Raw genomic sequence first — 11,316 nt, forward strand, 5'->3', positions numbered from 1 at the left:
TGCTTCTTACATTTTCATTACTATATAGCAATTTGATGTGTTTAAAAAAAAAAATTCATTGTTTTTCATCGTTAATAAATATAATAAACACATATTTGTTTTAATAATTTCAAGCCCTTCTTCATCTGTACCCCATAGAGACATTGAATAGAATAAACGGTTAGTTCCTGATATAACTTAAAACAAATGGAATTTAACCTAAAATTAAATCATTACGGAGAACGAGATGCATCACTTATCGAACATAGTCCGACCACCAAACTTGGAGGAGCATACAACATAATGCATGCTTGGTATCTTAGACATCGTGGTTTCACACAAAGAATAGGCAGAAAAGCTCTAAAAAATTAAGATTGATTCTAACTATTCACTCTTATTTAATTTTTTGAAATTTTCAAAGTCTCATGGAATTAAAAAATGGGCAAGAAGACAAGAGGTGCACGTGTGGGGAGTGAAAACGTGAATAAGTCAACAACATCAAAAGAAACATATATACGCGTAACTATCCCTTAATTTAAGCTCCCAACTCCTTTAGAAAAGTGTTTCTTGCAAAACTCCAATTAGAGGGGACAAACAGCCGCTACCAGCCTGGCTCCAACCCCTCCTTCCTTATTGTACACAGAAGTCTCAACCTTCACTTCTCTGGAGAGTTTTTTTTTTTTTTTTTTGGGTGTGCCAAACATGACACATACAACAAGTGTCATAATACAAGTGTTTGGATATTTGAAAATAAAAAATTCAACAATTTGTATTATGACATTTGGTGTACTATAACGTGTTTCCGGCACGTTGAAATTTTTCTCCCCATTCCTAAAGAAATCATAAAAAACAAATTAGAAAGTCATTCAATCTTTTCAATTACATAGTACATTTTATACATACTTATACAGAAGACTAAATTTATACAGGAGTTTAATGAACCATATTATGGATTGATCAGCTAGTGCACCCTGCCTCCATATGTAGTGTGATGTACTAATTTAGTCTAAATCTCTCTAGTACACTAGTAGAAATGCCCCTGATCATCTATGACTATTTTTTCCTCAAAGACCACTAATTTAGTCTAAATCATACGTTCTAGGATAATTATTTGGTATTGGATACCAATTTGAGTGGTTGATATTTAACTAACAATTTGATCCATCCTTAATGTAGCGGGTACCGTAGATTGTACTATATATATACCTGGCAATCACTTCCCTTACATTATTCAACTTAATATAAGAAAGGACGGTATTATAAAATTTAAAATGAAAGCAATCCACAACACATAGAAAACTAGAAACAATGGTGAGCCGAATTATACGTAAAGTCTTATTGTTGAACTTCTATTATAGTCTTACTCACTTCTCGTTCAAATTAAATAGAAAGAAATCTCAAGGTGTAAAAAGAATTATCAAGGTTTTCTCATCAAAGTTGTAATCCTAGTTTCTTTCCACTCTCAGAGCAATTAGAAAAAAATCAAATCCTGATAGCGCCCCTCTACTCCCAATCCTAACCGGATTAAATTACAAATAACAATGTTCAAACAAAACATCTAGTTATTTTGGACTCGAGGTGCCATGCCATATGTACAAATTTCCCACGTTTTAGAGTTCATGCTAATTGGTTTGAATTATTAACCATCAACTCAAACCCCCACCCCACCCCACCCCCCCCCCCCCTCCTACACCTAGCATAAAATAATAATAATTGACTCTCTCTCTCTCTCTCTCCCCCCCCCCTCTTATATATAGTAGCACCAGCTCAACCTTGATCGCACCTCCAAAGTACAAAGTTCAAACTCAAGTTCCCCTTCTTATCCTAGATCTTACTCCTTTTTTTTTCTCAGATTAATATTCTTTCAATCTCACAAAGAGAAAGAAGAATGGTGGTACCATCTCCTTCACCAATAAGAAGCAAGAAAACGATGGCAATAGGAATTCCCACAATCGATCTATCAAATTACAATAGGTCAAAGCTATCAGCACAAATTGTTGAAGCCTGTGAAGAATATGGTTTCTTTAAGGTGGTCAACCATGGTATCCCAAAAGCGGTCATTGAGACAATGGAAACACAAGGGTCTGATTTTTTTGCCAAGCCAACAATCGAGAAGCAACGAGCTGGCCCTGCTTGTCCTTTTGGCTATGGCTGCAAAAATATTGGTCGCAAAGGCGACACCGGAGAGCTTGAGTACCTTATTCTTCAAACCAATCCTCAGTCCATTTCTGACAGATCCAATGATATTTCCGACGACCCTACGAAATTCAGGTAATATATTGCGTTCATGATTTTCTAGTTATATAGTATGCATGTAACATATTTCGTAGACAATATATATGTCCGAGAACTAATCATATAATCAAGGAAAAAGAAAACAATGACAAGCGTAGAGAACTGGGTTTTTGGTTTCTGTTTCTTCATAGAAGTTTCAGTGTTCATGGTAATAAGTTTATCGCGTGTTTGAATTGATTTCTTTGATTTGAATTTTTCATGTCATTGCAATAAGATGTTGTCAAATGTATATAAACTTGTCCTAGAAAGATTGCTTTACAGATGAAAGGTGGAAAATACATATTATTTTTTTTGGGTAAAAATAAGGTGGAAAAGATAGTTTAGTATTAATCCTTGGTATCCTAGAAAACGACATCTTTCCTTGTTGGAAAAAGAAAGGATTGAAATCGCAAACGATGTATTCTATAAGTATCTAATACATTTTTAATACAATGCTTACCTTGTTAGTTGTTAGAATAATAATTTATTTGTTATTATATCAAATTTTAGTCAATTAGTGCGAAAGTTTTTGTTTCATTACGGACAAGCCCAAGTCATAAAGAATTAATAGACTTTCGAATTGGTTGGGGGGAGCTCTTTGATGATAACAAGTCCCAATATATAATGTTTGTATTCCTACATTGTGAATAGATGACATCAATAATTCACATCTAGATTGTTGCAAATACAATGGATTAAGTTTTTGACTAACTATACACTCATCGATTCCAACAATTAATAAACCTTTGTCGTACCACGATGGTTCCTAAAAAATATATACAAAATTGAGTATGTTCATCTAATAGCTTTAAGATTTAAAAATTAAAGAATATCCAAGTTCAATTACAGTAAGATAATTGATTGAGGCTAATAGTACATGATGAGTTTTTTAGGATGGGAAAAGCAATTGGGTCGATGGCGTCTAAGTTTTCTTAATTCAAATCTAAAAGTAGCAAAGAGGCAGATAGAGGAGCATTAGCTCTATAACTGCCAGCCACTCTTTGCAACATGTAGGGCATTAGCAATGGCATTGACATTATGCTCTTTCGTCATTTTTGAGGTTAAACCCTTTCGGGACCGACTTGAGTAGTTGGAAAATTTAACCTCAAACTACATGAGCTTAAATTTCTCATCATTTTATTCTTATTTCTGCAAAATTTTACATCAGTAGTACTTCTCCATTCATACATTTTTGGAAGTGGGGTCACCAAATAGTACCAAATGTTTGCTGATCTATGAATCAGGCATGTGATGTACTAAGTAACTTTGACATGACTGCTTGGATCGACCTTATATATATTCTTGCATGATCTGAGTTTGATTTATTTATTTATTTATTTTTTGGAAAAATGAGTTTGATTTATTGGTATTGGTCAAATGAGTAAAATGAAACCACATTAAACCAGGCATCGAGTTTCGTTGAGTACAAAGAGAACGAAACTTTATGTACTTTGGTAGGCTTGCATTGGGCCACATGTTCGATTGTGGGACTTCCTCCTCTCGCGGCAGCAAGGGCCAGATCATTATTTGTTTGAAAAAGTGAACCAATTAACACGCTAATCATGATGATATATAGTAAACGGGATCCTCTTCGGATCCTTCTGATGATGATTTTAAAGATCTATGAATTGTGTCTGTTCATCATATATTGTACGATTAGTTTTTGTCAAGTATTGTTTTTGTTTAATTTTAGATAAAAATATTTAAAATAATTTATAACTGCACGATGTACGATGAACAAACACGATTTACAGATTTTCAAAATCCTCACAAAGAGGATCCGGATTCGATATATAGCTAAGTTGTGTAAGTCAACAAATTAAAAATAGATAAAAGAGATTAGTTAACATTCTTTTTATGAGGAGATGTTGGGACAAACTTGTTTTAACTTACTTATTTCTATTTGTGACACATCATTTAGTTTGTAAATTTTATTTAGAATTTTGGTTGCAATTAATAACTAGTAAATGGAGAGATTTAATGAAAAGTTGAGTTGCATATATAAGCATCCTTTTTTCATATACTCAATTTTGAAATGCATTTAGATGATTTTAACCAAATACTTGCTTTAATTTTGGGTTATACTATATTGTGCATATGAGCGAGTGAATAAGTACATCCCACCATGCATTGACAGTCAAGTCACCAAATAATTGTTATGTTTCTTGAAGTGATTAATTAGTGAATATTGCTTTTTCTATATCTCAGAGTCACTCACTCCTAAATATTGATTATTTAGTGGTAGTTATTCATTGACTATCTAACTAACAATGATCAATATTCTTTCAATTAATCCAGTTGTGCAGTGAATGATTACATAGAAGCAGTTAAAGAATTGGCATGTGAGGTTCTTGATTTGTTGGCCGAGGGACTATGGGTTTCAGACAAGTCTGTGTTCAGCAGGTTCATCAGAGACGTCCAGAGTGACTCCATTCTTAGGTTTAATCACTATCCTCCAGTCAAGGACATCAAGGACTGGGAAACAACACCAAAACAGCATTCCTTCACTAACAACAACAACAATAATCATAGTAGGATTGGATTTGGAGAGCATTCTGACCCTCAGATCTTGACCATCTTAAGATCCAACAACGTGGGGGGCCTTCAGATTTCTCTACGTGATGGCTTGTGGGTTCCCGTGGCTCCGGACCCCAATCAGTTCTTCGTAATGGTTGGTGATGCCTTACAGGTCAGTAACATCATTTTTTTTGCCTTAAATTTACCAAGTTTTATAAGTTTTTTTATCGCTAGAAAAGCTTGAACTAATTATATGATTTGAAAAAGTAATATTTGTTTATCAAATTAAATAAAAGTACAACCCCTCCCTCTCACCAATCCTAGTTGTGGGTGCTCTTCAGAACAAGAGAAAAAGATAGATAAACAATCAAGTAAATCTCACCCGTTTCCTTGTCCGGCAAGTAATTTCAAAGTTCGATTTTGAGAAAAATATGTGGAATTGAGCTCCTTACAATGTGGCAAGCTGAGTGACAAGTATCTTCGGTTACAACATCATTTCTTATATGATAATGCCAAGTTCTTTATTTTGGTGTTGCAAACAATAAAGTCATTCTTAGAACAAACCAATTGAATTAAATCAAAATAGTAAAATGTAATTCACAAATAAAAACAACATTAAAAAAAAAACAGAAGTTAAACAAACCTACAAAGTGCATATATGTTTTCTAACGTATGCATTAGTATAATTTAATTTTTATTATAATTTGCAGGCTTTGACGAATGGGAGGTTAGTAAGTGTGAAACATAGAGCACTGGCAAACTCAGTTGTGAAGCCAAGGATGTCAATGGTGTACTTTGGGGCACCACCCCTCAATGCATGTATGTCTCCTCTTCCAGAGATGGTGTCGCCGGAGAAGCCCAGCCTCTACAAACCTTTCACATGGGGTGAATACAAGAAAGCTGCATACACTACACGATTGGGAGATACACGTCTAGACCATTTCAAGATTAATAATCACACCAGCAAGTGCAACGATCAAACTCAATGTCCATGCTTGGACAATCTTGTACGATAGAATGTATAATTACATCGTACAAAGATTAATTACTAGGTAGATAATTACTTAAGTCTATATATGTAGTCATAGTTAAGGTGCGTATATGTATGGCTAGCATAGCAAGCTAGGTCAAAATTGTAGTTGAAAAATTAGAGGTTGTTTGTATGGATCGGGAATTTTTGCTTTGAGATTTAAGCATTTCTCCATTAATTTATGCCTAGTTGCATGTGGATTTGTTTGTTTGAATATATATAAAACAAGTGTAGCTATATATATATATATATGAAGGTTTTTAATATTAATTAGTGTATGAGAGTTTACTTGCACGTTTGTACGTTTGTATTTTCTGTCTCTTGTTGTATTAGTAAAACCACAGTATTTTTTTCTTCAGGTATTCTTTGGTCAATTAAGTTGGATGCCTGCTGGATAAATTGATTTGATCAATTAAGCTAGCTGGACAGAACAATGTGGCCAAGTTTTGTTGTTGCAGCACGTTGGTCCTTGGTCATTGATTTAGTATTGATTTGGTACTGATGTGTTTTTATAAAAAGTGGGTATAAAAACAAGTTGAACTCAAAAAGTTGTTTGGTAAACACTTAAAAATAACTTATTTTTACAGTTTTGGGTAAAAAAAAACTGAAAACGTGAAGTAGCAAAAATAAGTTTATTTTCACCTCACAGCAGAAATAATTTTTTTTTTAAAATACAATAATACCAAACTAGCCCTTAATTAGGTATACGTACCTAAGAAAATTACATGATACCGACGTCTGAGCTCATGTGCATCATCAACTAATAGGTTTCAATATCGCAATCAACAATTTGCCCATCTTTGGCTCATACTTTAGGTCCACTAGATGCCGACATTTTTTGCTGGGACATATGTATGCCCCTACAGGCTACAGCTGCTAGCCGTGAAGATTTCCAGTACAGTCACATGTACACTTTTCATTCAACTATATTATTAAGATCCTCACTGCTTAATATTACGATGTAATGATATTCTTTTTTATTTTTAAGTAAGAAGTCTTAGATTTAATTCTCGTCAATGACGACTTTAAACTACATTGTTGCTAACTCATTATGAGGTTAAACATATCCCTTCTTCCTTAATTTAGATAATACCGTTTGCTAAAAAAAAATTATATTATTAAGATCCTCAACTAAAATAGTATACCCTCGCATATTTTTTCTTAAATAACCCCTAATTAATTAAGAAAGAGTCTACGATACCCGTAAGCTAGCTAGAGTACGATCAAGTTACACTGATGAGTCGAGGGATTTTTAATTTGAAGTTTGAACCTCGAGAGGGGGATGAAAAAGAAAGACTCGATCGTGAGTGTGATTTTGCATTTGGCTATTTTTAGTCTCACCAACTTTGACAAAAATAAAGTGATCGATGAGGGTTCTATCACCCACCCTGATTGGCAGCTTTACTTGTGTGATAGCTTTTGGAATAACAATTATTGTTAGGTACTACGAGATAATTATGAAGATGCTCAAAAGAAGCTCATCTAGGCTAATTTAATTAAGGTTCTTACTTGTTTAGGTAGGTTTCCACATTCCTCATTGTATTATTGTTTTGTGAGTGTATCCCAATTATGTCAATTCGAGTAAAAGCATGGTACATATAATCATCATTAGTATCATTATTCGGCTCGATATACCGCTTGTTGGGGCTCACTACGTCCTCTTGAGTTGCACCGGTAGGGTTTGTAACATTTTTTCTTTAATACTTCTACACTAATCTATACTAAAGGACTGAGTTTGAGCCCGAGATGTAATGGGCTAAAATGGAGAGCCTAATCACAGGGACAATCCACTATTTTTAGGAGTTCTTGTAACTTAATTACTTTGTCTATTATGGTAGGGTTAGGTCATAAGTCCATCCAAGTGTGGGGTTCTATTTCAGAAAACATTGGTGCAACTTATACCTCTTTATGGACAATCACTTTGGATATGAGGGGAATTAAATTTGGGATCTTGAGTGTAAAAATAAATGCTCTTAGTTAAGTTACGTGAAAGCCTTTGCTATGGACAGTCATTGCTTCGATGTGAGACAATGTTTATTGTTCTATATACCTTACAATCATATTAGTGAATCGCATTATGTTACAACACTCGCAATCCATCTATTTGTTAATTATTATTATTTTAATTTACTTACATATGGCTGTTGATTATGCGCTTTACCCCATCAACACATTGTTGATGCCCACGCCATATCTCTCTCTCACTCACACACACACACACACACTCTCTCTCTCTCTCTCTCTCTCTCTCTCTCTCTCTCTCTCTCTCTCTCTCTCTCTCTCAACACATTGTTGATGCACACACACACAAGCACACAGAGCTAAGGTGCGCACACACACACACACTCTTTCTCTCTCTCTCTCTCTCTCTCTCTCAACACATTGTTGATGCACACACACACAAACACACAGAGCTAAGGTTGTCCAACGCTTATTGACTTTGTAATAAATAGCATGACTTTAGATGGCCAACTCCGTTACATAACTCCGCACGGCAAGAATTGCATGAAAGAATTATACCTTAAATACATTTCTTGTGACAAAAGTAAATGTCGCATGACGCATTTCTTTCTCAAATTATTTGTGGAAAAAAGTGGAGGGGAAAATTGAGTGTTGTTAGTTCAATGAATAAATTTATTATACATATATATATATATATATATATATATATATATATATAAGCCGATGATCGATCTTGTAGATATTCAATCTTCAAACCCTGTATGCATATGGCTTCTTTACTATTGTTACTGAGAGCGATAACGCAGCCCCACCATAGAGATCTTTTGGTGAATATTGAGGGGTCGACGGAACAGTCCAACTCCAAGCACTGCAATTATCATAATGAGCGAAAAAGGAATTGGAATGTGCTCTCCGGTGAGTACCTATGGACTACTTTTATGAGCCATGACGATCGAGATTTTCAAACCAGCTGGAGGTTAGGTCAGTATGGCATTTGGCCGTGATTACACAATTGCATCCACTGCTTACTTTACACCCCATATGCATGTAAAGCAAGGAAATATGCTTTGGGTTTGCTTCGTTTTCAATATTTAGTAAAACTAAAGTTGCCTACGCTTTAAGATCTGGAAAGGGAACTTTCATTTTTCATTGTGTGGAATTTCTCCGTTTGGGACCTTGCTGAAATAAAATTTAAGCAGAGGACTTGGTTGCTCTTTTCCGTTGTGCCCTTTCAGATTACTTACCTATTGGTACGGTCTTCGCCTCTCAGTCGTATATCCGTGCATTTCGATACTCAATTTCATTTAGTAACTAATTCGGCCTTTCATTCTTTGGGCATGTAATGATCTTTCTTCAATACCTAATTTGGTTACTTCGATGCTTGTACGTAGCAGACCTTCTCTTGTGCAACTATATACACATTCCATTAGCACATTTCTTTTTCAATCGTTATAAAATCACATCAACTGGAGTTACAACAAGCCCTTAAGCTACAATCGGGTAAACAAAAACCATTTGTTCACAGAGAATCGTAAAATAAATGGGGCTTTTCATTGGTTGTTGGAAGGAGACGTCCAATGCAAAAAGTCTTATTTTTAGACGTCTCATGTACTTTGCAGAAGATTTTTACTTTATCCGACCCCAACACTCTATGGAGTAGGATTCTCTCTGTCACATCCCAGTCCTCATAGTAAGATATTGTCCACTCCACTTAGGGGTTTGACGTCCTCATCGGCACACTTCCGGCACACTTCCGGTTGGGGAGTGGCTCTGATACCAAATTGTCACATCCCAGTCCGCATAGTAAGATATTGTCTACTCCACTTAGGGGCTTGACGTCCTCATCGGCACACTTCCGGTTGGGGAGTGGCTCTGATACCAAATTGTCACATCTCAGTCTGCATAGTAAGATATTGTTTGTTTTGGGTCACACCCTCACGGATTTGTTCTTGGGCTTCCACCCAAAACACGTCTTACTATAGGGAGGTGTGCATGTACATATAAGGCACATCACCTTCCCTCCCCCAGGCGATGTGGGATCTTACACTCTCCCCTCCTATTCTCATTATTTTTCCTTCCCTCCTCTCACACATTATTTTTTGTCTTATTGTCTTTATAAAAAAATCAATATAAGATGTTGACGTGGTTTAACCGTGACCGTTCAAATATGAGAGAAAGGAAGGGGAGAGAATCCTCCTCCACACTTTATTTGGTATCAATTTACCACTTGTACTCGACAATCATGTCCTGTCTTAACTCATTTCATCAACCGTGTTGAGATAAATGTTGACTTCATAGACGTGGAAATGATTATTTGGTCTTTTTAGCAGTGAATATATATTTTAATGAAATTGAGTTTTAATGACAATCTTGTAATTGAGCCAGTTAGCGGTGTTATGGAGGGTTAACTTGGCAGCGGATTTAGATTTTGTGTTTTTCGTCCCAAGGTGGTTTTTTTTCGATTTTAGATGTCACAGATGTGAAAACAAGTTGAGTAGACCAAATAGCTCCTACATTAGGCAACCAAGGGTATACATTAGCATCTTTTAATAGGAAAGACTCAAGAAATTTAGGGTTTCTTCAACTCAGAATACAACGGAAGAATAATGTAAAGCACATCTTGCTAGATGATGAGCTACGTGATTCCAGCTTCTAGGAATGAAAGAAACAGTAACTAGAGTATATTGAAGCAAAATCTATATAGGATCAATACTAAACCAAAACCACAAAATCATATATTTGATTATAGAACCACAAGAAGCTCATTATAACAATAATTATACAAACTAAGATCGAAACAGGCCTTGCAAATTGATAAGAACACTTACCTGCAAAATTCCCAACTGAGGAAGCCATGGTAGCTTTGAAACAATGTACCTTCTCCTCTCTAGCAAAATCCAAAAGTACTCAACCAAACAATAGGTTGTTTGATCGATAATTAAGAGTACATTTTTTTGGAGCAATGATTGCTATTTATAATAAATCCATCCCAATGATTCTCCCATTAGAATCATCATAGGATACCAACAATGAATCCAAAACATATCATGAGTGCATAAGTAAAACACCAGATTTCCAATCCCACAAGAACTAGGACAAACTGATTTTATAATCTTAGAAGAATTGGGACAACTTTAAGTTTTCCAACAAGATTTTCCTATATCAATTAAAACACTACAGCCGGCTATAATATTTAATTGTATACTCATACTTTAACATTCTCATACTTGAGTATGAAACATGTAATCACACAACTTTTTCATATTTATAGAAGTGATCACCAAGTCTTTGAATAACAAGAGCTTAACTTGGCATAGAACTTACCTATGCATTTTAAAATATGGAACTCAAGAAATATCTTTTTTGTTATATACATCACAAAATTAACCCAAAACAACATCATACTGAATCTGGACTTTGCAATTTTGTGAACCAACTGACATAAATATAGCAAAGCTAGTAATTTGCTCCCACTCATCTAGGCCATACTTAACACAACTAAGTTTAAGTATAAGTTAACAACAATACTATCAACCTATAGTCAATTACAATGA

The 11,316-nt window shown here is 35.0% G+C and overlaps 1 protein-coding gene across 1 annotated transcript; it reads left to right on the plus strand.

The window, feature by feature from the left end:
* Window positions 1-1,747: 1,747 nt before the first annotated feature.
* On the plus strand, window positions 1,748-6,158 carry LOC103405933 (gibberellin 2-beta-dioxygenase 2). The gene is made up of 3 exons (XM_008344962.4): window positions 1,748-2,250; window positions 4,552-4,942; window positions 5,481-6,158. The coding sequence occupies exons 1-3, from the start codon at window positions 1,868-1,870 to the stop codon at window positions 5,784-5,786; spliced, it is 1,080 nt and encodes a 359-aa protein (XP_008343184.2). The 5' UTR covers window positions 1,748-1,867; the 3' UTR covers window positions 5,787-6,158.
* Window positions 6,159-11,316: the final 5,158 nt, after the last annotated feature.

This window comes from Malus domestica, chromosome 17 (genome assembly GCF_042453785.1).
Source record: "Malus domestica chromosome 17, GDT2T_hap1".
Classification (NCBI taxonomy): domain Eukaryota; kingdom Viridiplantae; phylum Streptophyta; class Magnoliopsida; order Rosales; family Rosaceae; genus Malus; species Malus domestica.

Coding starts and splice junctions, on each gene's coding strand:
- LOC103405933 (XM_008344962.4), top strand. CDS start 1,868: ATGGTGGTACCATCTCCTTCACCAATAAGAAGCAAGAAAACGATGGCA. Junction 2,251..4,551: donor GACGACCCTACGAAATTCAG/GTAATATATTGC, acceptor CAATTAATCCAG/TTGTGCAGTGAATGATTACA. Junction 4,943..5,480: donor TGGTTGGTGATGCCTTACAG/GTCAGTAACATC, acceptor TATAATTTGCAG/GCTTTGACGAATGGGAGGTT.